This window comes from Calonectris borealis, chromosome 2 (genome assembly GCF_964195595.1).
Source record: "Calonectris borealis chromosome 2, bCalBor7.hap1.2, whole genome shotgun sequence".
NCBI lineage: Eukaryota > Metazoa > Chordata > Aves > Procellariiformes > Procellariidae > Calonectris > Calonectris borealis.
The window spans coordinates 94,870,794-94,889,592 of record NC_134313.1 but is presented as its reverse complement, the minus strand read 5'-3'; the positions used below and the strand labels follow the sequence as shown (position 1 = coordinate 94,889,592).

Below are 18,799 nucleotides of genomic sequence, written 5' to 3'. Positions count from 1 at the left end.
TGGCATAGCTTCTGAAATCTGTGGAACAACTTGTATCAGTGCGTGCTGGAGGAACGAACCTTCAGGCATATAGTGCGCTCCGGAGTTAACCCATCTCCTACCTTCCGTTTTCTTCCTGTTTTTTCCCTTGGTGGTGCAGAGTTAGTGGCATGGAGTTGTCTAGAGAGGGAAAGAAGAGCATGTAAATTTACTTTCGTGTCACAGGCCCTCGTTCTATTGGAGTGACTCACTTGAAGTGATACTGGTGTTCAAGATAAACCTCTCAGATGCGTCATACAAGATGCTTATTATCGTCATTAATCTGTCACAATATAATTATCATCCTTGGCTCAACAGCCTATCAATGTATGTCTTACTGCTACATCGTCTTTCTGAATGAGTGTATCTATGCAAGCTCTTGTGGATCAGCTTATGGCTGTAGAGCCAGCCTGGTTTCCCACAGTAGGCATCCCTTCTCCTGATACAAGGCAGGAGGGACTGTTACTTGTTGATGGCGTAGCCTCCAGCAGCAAGCTGCTTTGGTTTGCAAACTGACATCATTCTCATTCTCTCTCCCCTCAGCTGCATTTTGCCATGCAGCCATGCAGCTGTCACGCAAAATGCCATGTGCTGTCACTGGCTTGGTGTTGTCCTGATGGTGTCTTTTCCCTCATCAGGCACTGCCACATCTCCATCTCCACGCTTAGCACTGTCTGCAGAGCCTTCCCCGCTCTGACTCGGCCTTCCCCAAACCAGAAGGCCATAGACAGTAGCATCTCTGCTCCGGTTGTGGCACGCTGGGGATGGCCCGTCAGAGCAAGGAAGTCTGACAAAGCATGGTGCGGACAGGGCAGGCTCTCAAATCTGTGTGGCTGTGAAGAAGACACTGGCTGAAGGGATTCTGGTGGGTTGAGAAAATGGCTGGTGCCATGTCTAAGTGGAGGTGAAGAGATGGGGGTGAGGTATCACACATCCTTTCTGACATAGTGGTGAACTTCATGCATCTTGCAGAGAATTAGCATGATGGCGTATCATGGTGTGAGGGGTCGGGACCTTTTATAAAGGGGATTGCTCTTTGGTGTAAGATGGCAAGTGAAGTAACAAAGTGTGTGTAGGGGAAATTAAGGCGGGGTTTCTGACCCAGCAAAGCAAAGGTGGTGGTGGAGAAGATGATGCCTCAGATAGCCACTACAGTTGAGCAATGAAATTTTCACCCCCCGCCCCAGCTGGCAAATGTAATGGCTGGTAGATGCATGTTGTGTTCCATCTTGTTGGCAAAGAATCTCTTGCAGATAAATATGTGACTTCCCATGTGTGTTGTTGAACATGCAGGATTATTACAGGGGTTTGCATTGTTACAGAAAGATAAACTAGGGTGCGTTTCATGGTGGACCTTTTGCTGTGAATCCTTATCTTTACAAGTACATCTGAAAAATTCATAACTCTGCATCTGAGATAAGTTGAAAGACTTCCAGTGAATGATTTAGTTTTTGTGTGTCTGAGCTGCAACCTATGTTCTTGGAAGTCCTATTTGAGAAGTTAGCTAAATATGTTTTCAGAAGTGTTCTTTTTCTTAACAGTCATAGGAGCAAAACAAGCTTTGAAAATAAAATGACAGTTAAAATGAGCGTTGACGATGCAAAGCAGTAGTGTATGATTATAGTGTTGTTTTAAATATACCCAGTAACATTTTTAATGCATCAGAAATGGTTATCTAACTTCCCTAATTGATCTTGTAACTTATTATGATAGCTGACTAAGAAAGCGAGGCTAACTTTGTGGAAGAAAATGATGAGTTTTACAGTTGTCCTTCTTGAATTTTCCAAAAAATAAAAACGAAAACCCATACCACAAATATATTTCTTCTCTGAAATGCATTTTGTTTGGTTTATCAACTAGGTAAAGAAAAATAATTGCATGGGGTCAAAAGAAATTGCTTATCACAATTTTAGGTTGTAGCATCTGTTCAGAGAAAGGGAACGGCAGGAGAAGATGCAACTTAGTTTTTCTAGAAATGTAAGAACAATGGGATTTTGAAAAAGAGGTTTACACCTGTTTAGTAAAGATGCTTCTATTTTAAAAAGCTTGCTATTGGGCCTTGGGATAAGCATGACTAAGCTATGTGCTGGTATCTTAGCAACAAAGCAGATGTGAAAACAGTGTTTTAAAATCTGGCTGCATAGAGATGATCTCTGCTTGTCTGAATAATGGTGTGCCTTTCTCAAAGTGCACCAGTGTAGAGCAGGACTTGCACAGTGGTAGATAAATGTATTTAACTTGGATATTTTCTTCTCATTCCTTTTTGCTTCTTTACACAGGGAGTGAAGTATCTGTGCATTCCTGCTGCTGACTCACCCTCGCAGAACTTGTAAGTTTTCTTTAAAAATAAATCACAGAACCCCAGAAATCCCTCAGTACTGTGATGCCTGTTTTATAAAGAGGTGAAAGATCTGATTCTGATCTCTCACAAGTATTACACAGACGTGGTTTTTAATCCGTTAAGAAAACACAGTAACCCTTTATTCCGGCCACAGCCACTTTGGTTCAGACCCTCCTTTTTGTGTGTGAGGATTTGTAGGAGGGTCAGTATGTAAACACTCTTCTTCATTTGTGGCCTTGAACTTCAGGAATTCCTTAGTGAGTCCTCTCCTAATTTAGTCCCAGTTTATTCTAGCCGTTGTTTTTGTAAATGTTTTTGCTTGACTGTTCTTTGTTGTTAGCGCTATCTCCAGCCATTAATGAGAAGAAAATATTTGAAAGAGGTATGAAGCCTGGTGCTTCAAGGGTTGAAATAAATTCCTCACGTTGGGCCTTCAAGATAAAGTCCCAGTGTGCAAACTACCCCTGCAACTATCTGCTCTGGACTTCTTGAACCTGCCTTAGAAGGCCCTGCTGCTGTTAGTAGTAGGCTGGCACGGCGGGGAGTTTCTGCCCTGTGGTGGCTCTTGCCTTGAGGATATATGTACTGAAACTAGGGTGTCCCAGCCTCGCTCTTTCTCATCTCTGCTAACGTTCATGAAACAGTAATTGACTTGCCCTTGGTTTTAATGTTTTGAACCATTAAGCATAGCAAGTCTTGATTCCAAAGAGAAATCAAAACAGGTTTTGTAAGAGAACTTGGATGGTGACCAACTCTTTCTTCTAGAGCTCACTGTTTATGTTGGGGAGAGGTGAGGGGGGTTTCAGCCACATCCTGCTACCAAGTTTTGTAGAGAAACAAGTAGTTGAAAGAGGCCTGGTAGGTACGGAAGGAAATGCAGCACTGCTTTTCTCTCACATCACAGCAATATTCTGGCTCATGCTTTCAGGGGATATTTTTAGAGTATGTGTTTCTCGTACCCTAGAAAGATTCCAGTGTGGTATTTGATATGTGGTGATTTACCTTTTCATTCTGCATTTCTGTCATGATTTTAGGGGAAGGGGGGGAAAAAACCCACACCACAAAATCGCCCCCCCCAACCCACAACAAAAAACACCCCAAACCCCTAAATTTCAAGACAGATCAGTAATGAGAAAGCAGACAGCTAACTGCCTTTGTCATGGACAGCTTTTGTGGCCCTAATACTTAAAAAATTAAAAATAAATAAATGTAAAAAAAAATCCTTTTGGGAAAGAAAAAAATATGAGATTAGAGGGAAACATTCACATGTTGTCATATTAATTGTTTGTTGGTATTCTGAGATCTGTAGCATTTCTGAAAATGTTTTGCAAATCTGCTTCCTTTGTTAATAGAGATCTGGATCAATTCGGAGTGGAAATAGAAAGGATGGCATTTGTGATGAACGTTAATCAGTGTACAATCCAGCCCCTCCCTTGCTGTTAGATATCAAGGGCTAATATTGAAAAACCACCTCTGGCGCTTGAGTTGTCTGGCGCAGTACCAAAGCTCTTAAAGCGTCAGTAAGAAGATACAATATTTGCATGTGTATTGTTTCTGTTATGCTGCAAGCATCTAAAATACTTGCTTTGGTATCAGGTGGTTGCAAGCAAATGTCATTACTTCTAATACTGATACGTTTTATCACTTAAAATAAAACTTGACAAGTAACCGATTTTTCTTTTTTGCTTTATACAGTCCAGATCTTCAAGTAAAATCAAATCATGGTGCTCGCGAATAGCAATGTTGCTTTGCACATACAAGCTTCTGAAAGCAAGAAGAAGCTGTCTTTGTTCAGTCTGTGAGGATTTGACACAATCTTATCTAGGAGTGGTTAACCGCACTAGTGCCCTCTGCGGAGGGAGGGATAGCTGAGGAACAGGAAAGGGAATTGGTCCCTCTGCCACATCTTTGTGTATCTACCCTCTTCTTTCAAAAGAGGTATTCTGGTGGTGTTTGGGGGGGGGGGGGGAAGCAGCATCCTGCATTGCAGGTCCTTGTGTTTTCTTAGCAATAGTTGGCAGGCACAACTGAGCAGATACTGCTGTCTTGTCTATCTTCCCCAACAGCAGAAACTTTGCTGCTACTTTGCAACTGCTGGCAGGTTGATACGGTCCAACTGAAAGCCTTTACCCACTGAATTTTGGGACTGTGAGCTCTTAATTCCCTTCAGCTCAGTTTTTGTGAGGGAAACTTCTGACTTCTTATGTGTGTAATGCTCATTTACTCCTAGTAAGCTTGTTTAGTGGAGCTCCCATCCTCAGAGGAATGAATTGCCAGGGAAATACAGCAGGGATTCCCCTATTAACATGTGGGTGTTCAGACACTGAAGTGGCTCAAAAGCTGGCTTCTACTCCCGTCTTCTGCCCCTACCAAGCATAGGAATCAAGCAGTTGCTTTTGAGACTTGAGGTGCTTCCTAGGCGTTAAATGAGTGTTTTCGCTGGACTGTGAGACTTTTACCTTAGGCCATTGACTTCTCCAGAAATGTCATCTCCTACAGAACCTGTTGCTAAAACGTTAATTCTATAGAAATCAAATCTTCCCTTCCTGTCCTGTTCCAACTAATTGTCTTAGGCTACGTGTTTCTAAGGAACTAACCTCCAATGGTCAGGCTGTTAGTGGTGATAATACAGAAGCCAGATAATCTATTAAGAAAAGAAATTTAGGTGGTTCTTTGTTGCATTTACATTGCCAAAGGAAAGAAACATCAACATGCTTCTTCCTATCTGATTTGGATGCTTTCTTTTTAACCTTTATAATATTCATAGAAGTCTGACTAGCAACAAGTGAGTATGTAGATCTGGTATCATAACTCTGCCCTCAGCCTAGTTTTGGATTATCCAGCTTGCTAATGCGTAAGTTTAGATAACTTTTACAACATGCTAGTAGGGGCTCTGTACTGGTGGTTCTTCCTGTGGTGTTTTCCCACTGTGAAGATGATGCAGTTCAGGACCCAGCTTTAAGCTGGGAGATGTAAAAGCCAGATATCATGTAATAAATTGTCTTGAAGTAACTGTTCAGTCCAACAAATAGGCTGCAAATCAACACATTTGTCAAGTGCTTTCCTGTTACAGATGATAATCAACTGTTTTGTGGTTAATGTAAGACTTGCCATTCTTCTTTGTGTCTGGCACTTGCTACACAGCTAACTGGTCCTCAATCTTCGTTTTCATGTGAATATGATTTATACCATAACTTTGAAAATTAGTTTAGGCAACTGTCTGCTGGAGCTAGCAGAGACCCCACTGTCATAGGGTTGTGGAGGAGTACATTTCTCCTTTTCTCTGACTCAAGGTGAGGAGGGGCTATGTTTCTACAGAGCAGCACTAATTCTAAGCTTGGCTATTTCTCCTCTCGTTTTCATGAATGCCTGTAAACACTTACATTTGACAGTGTTTCAGCAGACCAAGTGTCAGCAATAAGGAAGGTCAAATAAAACTGAGTGAATGGAGTTCACTGCTAGCTATATTTAGTACCTTGCAAAAGTGTTATGCTCATTCGCAAATATTTTTCAAACCAAAGCATTGAAGTGTTTAACCAAAACTTGTGCTAGACCATTGAAGTGAATTCACTGGTGCTTGGAGCTGCACTGTTGGCCAGATTTTCTAAAGAGAAAGAGAAAAGATGGGTGTATGAGAAGATTGGGATGTTGTCAATCCAGCCCTAACCAAGTTTCATTTGACTGAATCCATTCAATCTCGGATAAGTGCACCTTCATTGTGCAATAGCAGTGCCTCTTGCACACACAGCCCAACGTCTCATTTGTCCTCTGAGTTAATTTATGTGAAGCTGCTCATACCCCACAGGCAGACTTGAGCACCGTGATTATCCGGGGAACTACAGGCCGGTCAGCCTGACCTCGGTGCCAGGGAAGATCATGGAGCGGTTGGTTTTGAGGGTGCTCACGAGCCATGTCCAGGACAACCAGGGGATCAGGCCCAGCCAGCACGGGTTCATGGAAGGCAGGTCCTGCTTGACCAACCTGATCTCCTTCTATGACCAGGTGACCCGCCTAGTGGATGAGGGAAAGGCTGTGGATGTGGTCTGCCTGGACTTCAGTAAAGCCTTTGACACTGTCTCCCACGGCATTCTCCTAGAGAAGCTGGCGGCTCATGGCTTAGACGGGTGCACTCTTTGCTGGGTAAAAAACTGGCTGGACGGCCGAGCCCAGAGAGCTGTGGTGAACGGAGTTAAATCCAGTTGGCGGCCGGTCACGAGCGGTGTTCCCCAGGGCTCAGTACTGGGGCCGGTCCTGTTCAATATCTTTATCAATGATCTGGACAAGGGGATCGAGTGCTCCCTCAGTAAGTTTGCAGACAACACCAAGCTGGGCGGGAGTGTTGATCTGCTGGAGGGTAGGAAGGCTCTGCAGAGGGACCTGGACAGGCTGGATCGATGGGCCAAGGCCAACTGTATGAGGTTCAACAAGGCCAAGTACCGGGTCCTGCACTTGGGCCACAACAACCCCAGGCAACGCTACAGGCTTGGGGGAGAGTGGCTGGAAAGCTGCCCGGAGGAAAAGGACCTGGGGGTGCTGGTTGACAGCCGGCTGAACACGAGCCGGCAGTGTGCCCAGGTGGCCAAGAAGACCAATGACATCCTGGCCTGTATCAGAAATAGTGTGGCCAGCAGGAGCAGGGAGGTGATCGTGCCCCTGTACTCGGCACTGGTGAGGCCGCACCTCGAATACTGTGTTCACTTTTGGGCCCCTCACTACAAGAAGGACATGGAGGTGTTGGAGCATGTCCAGAGAAGGGCAACGAAGCTGGTGAAGGGCCTGGAGCACAAGTCTTGTGAGGAGCGGCTGAGGGAACTGGGGCTGTTTAGTCTGGAGAAGAGGAGGCTGAGGGGAGACCTCATCACGCTCTACAGCTACCTGAAAGGAGGTTGTAGCGAGGTGGGTGTTGGTCTCTTCTCCCAAGTAACAAGCGATAGGACGAGAGGAAATGGCCTCAAGTTGCGCCAGGGGAGGTTTAGACTGGACATTAGGAGAAATTTCTTTACTGAAAGAGTGGTCAGGCCTTGGACCAGGCTGCCCAGGGAAGTGGCTGAGTCACCATCCCTGGAGGTATTTAAAAGACGTGTAGATGAGGCCCTTAGGGACATGGTGTAGTGGGCATGGTGGTGTTGGGTTGACGGTTGGACTCGATGATCTTAGAGGTCTTTTCCAACCTTAATGATTCTATGATTCTATTTGTTAGAACTCAGCCAGTGAAAATGTTTTGGAGTGGCAGTCTGAGTAGAAATGCATTTGTAAGGCTTCCTTCCTTTTCTTCACTCATCCCACATACTTGATCGGTTTCTTGAGAAACATAAAATCCTGAGTTGACGTGCTGTCCTAAAGCTTGAGATTGCATCATGCCTTGAGATCTTCCAGATAAGTCACTCAAGTCTTCTCCAGCTGTGTTCTCCATGTTGTATCCAGTGATGCAAGATCTGCCTTGGAGAGGGAGTCCTGGGCTTTGGGATCCCTCTTTTTGGATATTTCAGCTTAGACATCTTTGCCTTTGCAAGTTCCACAGGCACTGCCACTTTGTTGCATCACTGTTGTCGTCCTCCAGGTCTTGCGTGTTTATAGTATCAGCAGCTGCACTGTTGGGCAGGAAGGGAAGCTTCCTTTTATGTGGGTATTCCTGATTTTTGTGTGGCTGCTGGTGCTGGGCTGAGGTTTTTTCTTTTACCCTTGTGGTATAATATTCACCCTGAGAGGGGAAACATCTTGAATACAGGACGTTGTGTTTCATGGGTGTTGAGCGCAGTGTGCTTTCAGGTTCATCTTTGCCAATAAGCCTGGTACTGACTGTTCCTTAAGAAGCTCTTTCCCCTGTCTGTGTTGCACACATTGCTGCTTGTGAGCTTAAATTGCAAGAGAACTCAAAGGCCTCAGTGAACTCCAGCTCTATTGAACTAAAAGGTGCTGCTTGCACCTGCAATAAATTGCAGGCAGCCGCAAAGGCTTTGCAGTCTGAAAGGCAGAGGCAGGGTGAGCAACTTGGGACTGGGATGCAAAGAGGCGATGCTGCAGATTTACTGAGATGATGACAGCTGCCCAGTTACTTTCCTTCAGACTTACCTGACTTACAATGAAGAGGCATGTGTAAAGGGTAACGAGAGTACAAACTTTAAGGTTTGTAAACTGAGTCTTTATCTTCTCCACATTTTCTCCTCCACTGCTTTAAAAAAGGTAGGCTGTAGGCAGGGCTTGGCTGACACCCTGAAAAAGGGCAGACAGAAGGGGTGCTGCAGTCTGAGGGGAGGAGACTGGAAGAAGCTGAAGAAGCCAGGGCTTGAACTGAGAATTTTTTCATAGCAGGGACAAAAGGGCAAGATTTTATATTGCAGAGAAGAAAGTCATAACATCTAAATGTGTCCTAGTACATGGTTTGAAGGAGGAGGTGAAGTCAAAGTTAAGCACAAGTTTGGGTAGCGGGTAGTGGATGGCTCTTTGGGAGAGATAATATACCTTGAGAACTGTTCATGTAGTTGTGCTGAGTTTCATCTGACATCTGAGCATACGCAAGGACATGTGAGGTCAAGTTACCGGTTTAAAGAGGAATAAAACACAAACTGAAATACAGACTTGACAGTCATCAGAATAAAGTGTTCGTTAATGTTTATCACACTGTAGTGCCTAAGATACTGATGTCTTCTTCAGGTAGAGTGGAGAATAACTATGCTAGTGAGTTTTGCGTTTCATTGGCGGTAATAACTTTTACCTTGTAAGACCTGTATTCAGTTCTAAATTCTAGAAACAGTGTTAAGTGAGCTTTCGGATACATTTCTCTCTTTCTAAGTAGTGATTTTACTAAATAGAGCACTTTCTTTATTCCCCTTCTGCTTCTGTTTTCAGGGCAAGGCATTTCAGAGAGAGCATCAAATTTATCCATGAGTGCCGACTTACAGGTGAAGGCTGCCTAGTTCATTGGTATGTATATCACTTGCTAAAAAAACTTCTTAAGGGTTTCTCTACCTCGATTTGGATGTTCATCATTTTCATGATAAGTTAGTGTTCATCTCCATTTTATAGCAAAATCCTCTTGGACTGAAGCGCCCCCTTTATTTGAAGAGCCCCAGAAGATTTGCAAATGCTATTAAATGCTACGACTTTTGAGTCACTGGGGTGGGCAGCTGCCTGGAGATAAAAGGAGCCCAAGAAATTCTTATTGACCTTCTCTTCTAATCAAATCTTTTTGTAGGATTGATTTGACTAGAGATGCATTGACTAGAGACGTATTATTTATTTCCCATTATTTTAATCACTGTCTTTCTAAATGTGATTTCCATAATCCTAATAATTTGATTAGTTTCTATAAAGGCTACTTTGGTGACTTCAGAGTTGTTAAAAAAAAAATTTGTCTAGAAACTGATTTTTTTCTCTTTTTTTTTTTTTTCTTTAAACTGCTGAAGCATTCAAATGTTGCATTTGTTAATAGCAAGTCTCTGATTGAAGAGATGTTCCTGTGACTGTAGAGAATAGAAAAGGAAATCCCACCCTGGGTTTTTTCTTGCTCTCTGCTATTGGTTGTAGTCTTTGTGCTGTATGTCCAAGTGACATATCTGAGTCTATATCTGGAATCAGAGTCATCTCGTGATTTGAACACTGGACTTGTACACAGGCCCTGAGCATAAATCCTCAGTTTGCTACTGACTCATGATAGGGCTGTGCATGAGTTCATGTATGTAAAACAGGGATAATTAGTCTGAATTCTGGTAGAGTTTTAAAAAAACATATATTTAATTTTGTGAAGCCGTTCAAAAGCATAAAACGTTCTCGAAATGCCAAGTGAAAAAGTCTGGTACAAATGTAACTCAAACACATTCTTTATACTCACAATAATAATAGTTTGTCCAGTGCTGTCAAACCAGTAATAATGAATGATTCTTACTTTATCCCAGTGTTTCACGTGGGGAAACTGGAGTCTTGAAAGTTGAGGTTGCACAGTGCATGGATAGCAGAAAGAGGAAAAGAACGCGAGCAACCAGACATACGTACTTTAACAGTTCAGTTAAAGTTCATTTCGGCCCCATGAAATTGAAGCCTTTATTCGTGGTGGAGAGGAATCCGTCTTATTTCACTGCTCTGATCTATATAAGCAGAAGAAAGTGGGTGACTTGTTTCTAGGTTATTAAAAACCAAATCTAACTTAGAACGTGTGCACTGTCCCCTGCTTTTGTGAAGACTTAATACTTATTTCTTCCTTTCCAGTCTCATATGAATTACCACTCAGAACTCACCTTCTCTATCTTGTCATAGATTTGTTCTGATACATTTGAAAAAGCGGCACCAAAACCGTTTGACTCAAATATTGTAATATTTCTTCCCTGTGGCAAGTAACACAGCGGTCTGCTGTGATGTTGGGAAGTGATGCTTTTAACCGTGATAGATGAAGTACAGCGCTACTTCAATTTATTGCACCTCCTTTTTCATGCAGCCTTGCAGGTGTCTCCAGGAGTGTAACACTGGTGGTTGCCTACATCATGACCATCACAGACTTTGGTTGGGAAGATGCACTGTCTGTTGTCCGCGCAGCGAGATCCTGTGCCAATCCTAACATGGGGTTCCAGAGGCAGCTACAGGACTTTGAAAAACACGATGTTGATCAGGTAAATGAACTACAGACAAATGAGCTGCAAAACACAACCCCAAGTCTCAGATCATGGGCTACTTATTTATTTTGAGGCCTGGGTGGTTTATCTGACTCCCAGATTTTTGCTTTGAGGGAGTGGCTTCTTGGCCAAGCCTGCTCCACTGGGAAGGTGTGAATAGAACTGAAGGTATCGGGGAATGCTGGATGGGAGAAGAGATAAAGCACAACATCTAAACACACCTCCTGCCCAGCTGTGCTCTCAATCCAGTGATTGCTTCATGTGTGCTAAGACACAATACAAGACTGACACCTTTAGAGGGGTAAAAACTAAAGAGTGAGTTGCTCAGAATGCAGCAGAAAGACCAACCTGTAAGTACCGGTTGCATAAAAATAGTGGGTTTCCCCCCAATACATTCATTTGGAATAGTAACCAGGAAAGAAATCGTAATCAGAAATCTTTGCTATCCAGGAGTTAAACTAGGTTCTCATTATGACTTATGTGTTGTGTTGCCCCACACCTTCTGTGGCTGGGACTTAATACATTTTCTGATGTGTAGAACAGTCTCAAATCTGACCCTTTTTTTCTCCTTAGCCTTTGAAGGCTTTGTAGGACTAGAAGAATGGAGGGAACAGTAAGACTGCAAAGTGGTTTTCATAAAACAAGAATTAGTTTCTTAGCGCTAAAAAGAACCATCCTACGCAAAAGACCGGCTCCCCGTGGGTGATCGGTGACTTCCACTTATGTTAACCTACTCTGGCCGTCCCCTTCATTTTCCATTGCTCAGCATGTTGCTGTTCTCTGGGCTTTTGTGCCTATTGTGCTTATTAAAAATCAACAACAACAACAGAGGCAAACCAAAATCGGAAAGCAAAATACATGAGGCAAAGGATGTTGGGTTTTTTATTCCATCCCCGTCATTCTGCTGCAGAAAGCTCAGAGTTTAGAAATTACCATTTGTTTTGCATGATGCAGTTTGCAACTGTAAATATTTGCCTTTTTTTAATATTTAACTGAATGTTTCCTGGATCGTTTGGAACTGGTGTAAATGGTAGAGTAACTGATTTTTAAGAGACAAAAGTCAGAGGGGGACTTTCCAGACTTGTCTCCTTCCTCCCTTACAGTCATTTCTACTCTAATTGGTCTGGGCTAACAGCAATGACAATTAAGGCTATATGCAAATAGCCTGATAAAGACAGTAACGTCTCTTTTTTCATCCACCATGGACGGCACATTCTGCCTTTTTTCACTGAGGGGGAGGCAGTAGGTTGCAAAAAGAAATATCCACCTGTAGTCACTGGCTGGGCTGTAGTTTCCTACTGTCTCTTAACAGCAACCACATCCTTAGCAGGTGTCTGTTTACACACCTGATTTCAGTGGAATAATGCCATCTGCCAAGGGTGTGAACTTTTTTCTGATTTCAGCAGCATGGGTGTTTTGCTGTGCCGCTGTAGGGTGGTATCCTGTGGGGTTTCTGGAATGGGGTCCTTTAGATCTTGGTCTTGCAGGAAGAGGTTTAGTCACTGAGGTCATAACATGGTTTGCACCAATTCCAGGCTTCCACATGGTAGCCTGAGGCTTCAGATTTCACTCAGCACCTTACGATCTTTTAGGAATGGGAGGGAGTAACTATGTTGAGGTCTTGTCTCCCGATGTCCTAGCAAATGGTCTTATGGATAAAGCTATCCATGAGCCGCAAGCAGGACAAAGCTGTGAAAATTAAGGCTTGAAGAATGATCACAAGAGTATTATCCCCACTGGGACAGAATTGTCTACTTGCTGCTTCTGCAGAGAAGAGCCACAAGATTGTCAGGAATGATTCACCTGGCAAAGAAATGACAGAGAAGGATGTAATAAAGTTGAGTGGAATAGAGAAAGTGAACAGGTGTGATTTCCACTCTTCCCTGTAATGTGAAAGGGAGCTATCAATTGGCAGGTCCCAATCAAGGAAAAGGCAGGGGGTTTATACGATATGTACTCTTGGAGCTTGTTGGCATCCAGATATCTTGTGGTAAAAATTTGTGGATTCAGAAAGTGATCTTATGGCAGAAAAATTCATTTATTCCTATCAAACACAAAGATACTGCCTCAGCCTCTGAAAGTACCTGAGCTGAAAATTGCGGGAAGCTGAGGAAATGAGCAGGGAAAAGGTCCCAGCATTATTGCCCTGCCATTGCCTGATTCTTTCTCCGGCATTTACATCTGGCTACTCTCATGCCAGGATACAGAGCTGGACTGACCTTCAACTGGACCTGGTACATCTGTTACCATGTACCATATTCAGTCATTTGTGTCAGTAACGTAAAGGGTCCTATTCTATAGCTTTTAAAGCTCCTGGTCTTTTTCTTCCTAGAAGATACCTTTCATGATATCTACAGTACTTTTTTTTACTACTGGTGTTTGTGGGCTTAGGATGAAAAACCCATATGAGTGGTTCACTTTCTGATCTTCAACCTTCTTGCAGCCTGTTGTGGCTTGGGCAAGTTGGCTGACCGTATTAGCTTCCATGCTTATTCATCTTATTGTATATGCAACAGGAGGAGGCTGCTTTTAAGTCCAGGATGTTCTTGCTTGGTGGGTGTTCCTTCTTCCACGTTACTCCAGTCAGCCAAGCTGTTACGCAAGTGTGTCATTTTAGGGGATGTAAGGGATCTCGGTGATTTCAAGTGTGTGTTCCTGTGCCTATGTATTCTGCGCTGCTATTGAAGGACATGCAATATTTGGAGTGCTTTTCTTTAAACCGCTTGTGTTCTTAAAGGCTCTTGAAATTCTGTAGGACGGGAGGGACTATTACTTCTGCATCAGTCTCATGTTATTTTTTCATCATATTGTATATGTATGTTCAATTTCTACAGTTCAGGCAGTGGCTGAAAGAAGAATATGGGGAAAACTCTTCTCAGGATCTGCAAGAAGCCAAAAATCTTCTGAGCAAATATAAAGAGCAGGCAGAGTTGCAGCAGAATACTGGAGGAAGGCAGTGGAATAATAACTTCTCATCTGTGCCATCTCTCTCATACAGCAACTACACAACAGAGACCTAATCGGAGGAGGCTGATTTTTTTCTTTCTACCTTTGAAAAACATCTTGCCATAATTTCCATTCCATCTTCAAGACTCTCAGCAGTAACCATGCAAACAGTTGATTTGTAGAAAGCTTCTTGAAGAAAATACTACATTATGTGTGTGTGTATGAGTGTGTTTCACACAGTTTTATAATTTGGGCAGGATCAAGCTCTCTGTGTGCCCAGAGACATGATCCAGTTACTGTGGCTGAGCCAGTCGGTCAGCCAGCCACAGCTATTATCCCCTTATGCCCACATTGCCTGGCATTTGCTGTGAGGTTAGCTCAACTCCTTTCGTTGTAGGCTAGCAAAGGGCTCTGAGAGACGAAGTCTGGTGATTCAAGCTGTGGCAGTTTGACATCTCTGCACTATTAATGTGGCAAAGATGTTATTGCACCTGAAGAAGGGAACTCAAGTCTGTGTCTCTGCTGCTCCTGTTCACAGTCCATTGGCAAGTAATACCGTGGAGGTGGGCTTGAACTTGAATGCTAGGCTGCAAACTGGAGCAGGTGAGATACGGGTACATGTACCTTTCTACCAACAGTAGCATCTAGGAGAGAAGTGGGACAGACAGCTCTGAGTAATAACATCTTCAACTGCCACAGTTGTATTTGCTTCAGTGCACGTGAGACAGAGCTGTCGGTAGAACTGCCGCAGACCGAGAGCACCGAGACTGTTACCACAGCTCAGCTGATATGCAGTGATTTAAGCCGTGGTCCCTCGATTGTGCATCTGGTCTCCCAACATAAGCTTGCCTGGAGAATAGTTTATCAGGTCTCCAGTGCCGCTGAACATCATTCCCCGTGGAACACGTGCCCCTTCAACACACGCCCCTGCGCACATGATAACGTGTCTCCAAAGAGTGGGCTCGGTGTGAGTGCGAGCACCTGTTTCTTTGCTTGTGCTGTGGTTTGCTCTTTGACTTCAGCTACCTCAAAAATGCTGTTCTTGTCATTGTGGTTGTAAATGCAACCTTGAAAATTGCCTTGTGTAATCTTAACCTGACACTGAGTGAAGTAAGTGGGTGCGTGTGCGCGCGCGAGTGTGCGTGTGCATGTATATTTCACAAATGTCTGTATTTGAGAAGTTTATTGTTGTCTTTTAAAATTGCCCATATTTCTCACTGGTTTAAAAATTGAGTTGTTTGAATTCAACTTCCTGCCATTTTAAAACCACTATATATTTTGCTGTGGTCAGATTTGTAGGAAAGCATTTGTAAAATATATTTTAAACTAGGTTAAAACTAGGGGCCACACTCCACTCTTGGTAACATTGTGTGTTTCTGGAATGGAGCCATTGCCTGACTTAGGTGTCTTCTAAGAGTGTAACTTCAAATATGTCACCAGGGATGCTGGGCAGTGTATTGATTTCTGATGGTGTAATGGGGGGTGGCACTGATGCCAAGATCATGATTTCTGGTCTCTGACTCAGAGGATGGAAGGCCTATTTTTCTTGAAGATTCCAGAAAATAAGAAATACCTCCCAAACAGCCAGGGTAGAAAAACAAAAACAAACCCCTCATTTGTTTAAATGTGATGTATATCATGCTAAAAGGTGAGCACTGAGTGAGAAGCAGTCAGCATACTAAATAGACTGTTGTCTCTTTCAATTTCTTCAGTACTCTGACCTCCCATGCCTTCACAAGATTTCTCTTCATGTGATTTCCTGCTTGCTTTGGGCGGCAGTGAATTCTTTGGATGGGAGCAAGGCTTTTGGGGTCAAGTAAGCTCTGGCTGTTAAATATCTATCATTAAGTATCTTCAAAAAATATGTGTTATGGCTTGTAAAATATGGATCTAGCATATCAATAATTGCCAAAAAGGGAAAAAGGGAATGGGGTGGAACTGGCCTGACCGTTTCATCTGGGTCCAGGCCTGCATCAGGATTCTCATTGCACTAAGTGCTTTAGGTGTACTGCACACAGCGAGAGCAGGATAATCATGTCTGTGTTGCGGTCAGGGATGCTGTTGAATTTGGGAAACGTGCTGGAATTGACTTTGTTTTCAAGCTTGTAGCTAAATGAACCACTGCCTATTTGGTATATACAGCAACTACTCTGTGTTTGCCTGGTAAGAGAAGTATTTAGCTCTTCTTAAAGATGTTGATCTGCAAATAATTGGCTGTGTCGGTATTCCAGCACAGCAGTGCCCACATTGGCAGTCCCCCCTGTGCTCTGAGGGCGGATGTAGTAACTGGAAAACACTTTCCTCGGTAACAAGGTCTGACATGCGTTCGGGATGCTGGTCCATTTGTTCAACCCTCTACTCGTAATAGTAGTGCAACTTCAGCCCGTCCCCAGAGGGCAGCTTTGTCAGAAGCATTCTGCCTGTGCTCTTGCAGGTATCCAGTCAGTCCATCCTGGAGCTGACTGCCAACACTATGTATCCCATAACACTTTTGGCACTCCGTCCCTGCGGTAGTAACCCTGTGAGTGCTGGTAAATTGGCAATTCTTTTTTCTGTTCTGACAAATACAAGGCAGAATGGGAGACATCTGTTAATGTTCGTGTGTCCGAGATTATTCTGTACAGCATTTTTTTAATAGTTTGGTTATCCCCAAAGACTCAGTCCCACAATAGGATTTTTTTTAGAACTTAATTTGGCTTTAGGGCCATATAGCCACATCAATGTGCATTATGCTGCAGCTCGAAAGCAGATACAGGGTGAAGCAGGAAGACGGAGGGAGTGCCATATTGTCAGCAGGCGGAAGTGCTTCTCTCTTTCCAAAAGACAGAAGAGGTATTTTCTGTAGTTTCTTGCTTCTACATCTTGTTTAGTGGTCTGTATGTACTGCATACGGCATTTAAGAGTGGCAAAAGAGCAACAGCAGTCTAAGAAAACTTGAACCTGGTTTGTCCATGTAGAGAGCAGAATGATAGTTTACTCCATTACCACAAGGTGCAGAAGAGAGAGTGGCTACAGTTCTTACCTTTGGCCTTTTAGAAAGGGAGAGGAGCTACCACAGACTGAGAACGTGACATGATTTGTCTTCCAACCAGCCTTTCAGTGGCAGTTTGTAGGACTTTCCAGCTATCTGGAACATGACTAGACCCCAGTCCACCTCTTAGTAGTTGGCCTTTATAGTGTAGACGATGCATTCAGTTATTTTGTTTCTGTACTTCAAAACACTGTCCTCATTTTGATGTTCACTGGAAAATGGATAAAGTTTATAACACCTTATTGGATATCCAGATTTGAAATGTGTAATCGATTTTTTTTGGGCTAAACTTGATATCCATGTGTGATTATAAGCAAATGTTTAGTGTTATACAATGTAGGTAATGGGTAAATGCTTTAGTATTTATTACCCTGATTTTTAACCTGGAAAGAGTTGCTTCCTTAACATTTTGTGGTTGAGTGGGAAGATATGGCAAATCATATCTCTGCTTTTTAAAAAGGACAGTAATAACATTGGTTGCTATAATGACCACTGCCTATAAAGAAGTCAGTGAAAAATTATAGTAATTACTTCAGCTAGTTTAAAAACTCTAAACCTGGTAAGCTTCTTGATTCTCTGTCTTCCTCTTCCTGGGCATCTTAGCGAAGCCTTGATTGCTTTTTCCAAATGTTTGTATTTAATACGTTCTACAATTTTTTTATAAATAAAAGTAAATGTTAACACCTGATCTGCTTGTGTATTTCTTGAAATAAATAATAGTCTCTGGAAGGTTTCTACTCACTGTTTGTATCCCTGAAGGTATGGTAAGAGTACAAGATGAACTCATTTTGGTATTTAGATTACTTTTTTCTCCTGCACGCAGACTTCTTGAGACTTCCCCTCTCTTCACCAAGTTCTTCCAGGTGAGTTCAAGAATCTGCAGCACGAGCATCTCTTGATAGTAGTCCCACAAGAGGATGTTGCATGGTGCTCTCTTACTTACTATTGCTGGCCCATCATTGCGACAGGGTATGTGGTGAATCCAAGTTTTTTATTCTTTTGAAATACCTTCTTTTCCATAGGACACTGGTTTAGGGCTTAATTAGCTGTAAAACTTAGCTGGTTTACAGACTGCCAAGACTCGAGGCTCTCAGTAGTGGTTTGTCAGAGGAAGCTGATGTAAGTGGCAGATGATGATTCTCGGGGAAAAAAAAATTTAAAAACTTACAGTGTAAGGGGGGGAAAAAAACCCATTTAAATTCCCACAGATAACCCTCTGAATTTCTGGTTTGACACTACTTCTGCTAAGAGGGTAATTCTGGCATTCGAACAATCAAAAAAAAAAACCAAAACCAAAAACAAAAAACCCACCGACCTGAAAGTATAATCAGTCATGCCTAAGTAGCCAGATCTCATGGCCACTTTAGTCGTTGCTAAAAGCTGAACTGTGTTCTTGCAGTGGGACTCATCGTGAAGGCAATGTTAGATGCTCAGGCACAGTGGGGTTTGGGTTTTTTCTTTTTGCCCTCTCCTCCCCCTCCCAGCACTTGTTAGTTTATAGACTGCTGGGAATGTGTGGATGTTTCCTAAGGGATCTCAGGGATTCAACTAATTAATAATATCCTCCACTAGAATAAAGTTAATGTGTCTGTAGATAGCTTTGAATGTGCTAGATGCACCTTGCTCATAATATATTTCAGTTCATCTTCGGTGTAAGTGGGATGGCTGCGGTTGTATTAATGTGTGTTTCAGTCCTCTTCCTATCTTTCTATGAAAAGACTTTAAAGCCAATGCAGCCTGCTATGTGAAGCTTGAATTAGTGGTATAATTACCTCCTTTCTCTTATCTGTTACCCATAGCAATGTCTTATATATGTGTGTATATATATAGCATTGATGAGACAGAAAACATGTTTAA

General features: G+C 42.9%; 1 protein-coding gene across 9 annotated transcripts in view; it reads left to right on the top strand.

Annotated features, from left to right (window-relative positions):
* The window catches only part of DUSP22 (dual specificity phosphatase 22), a 46,788-nt gene extending 29,158 nt beyond the window's left edge, over positions 1-17,630 (top strand). For 7 of the 9 annotated variants that reach the window (XM_075142580.1, XM_075142578.1, XM_075142579.1 and 4 more), the window contains 4 exons: positions 2,298-2,347; positions 9,209-9,283; positions 10,791-10,962; positions 13,800-17,630. In XM_075142580.1, coding sequence (XP_074998681.1) covers positions 2,298-2,347; positions 9,209-9,283; positions 10,791-10,962; positions 13,800-13,985 — 483 coding nt within the window. In that variant the 3' untranslated portion in view covers positions 13,986-17,630. The remainder of the gene's footprint in view (positions 1-2,297; positions 2,348-9,208; positions 9,284-10,790; positions 10,963-13,799) is intronic. The other 2 variants (XM_075142584.1, XM_075142583.1) reach the window with 1 other exon arrangement.
* Positions 17,631-18,799: the final 1,169 nt, after the last annotated feature.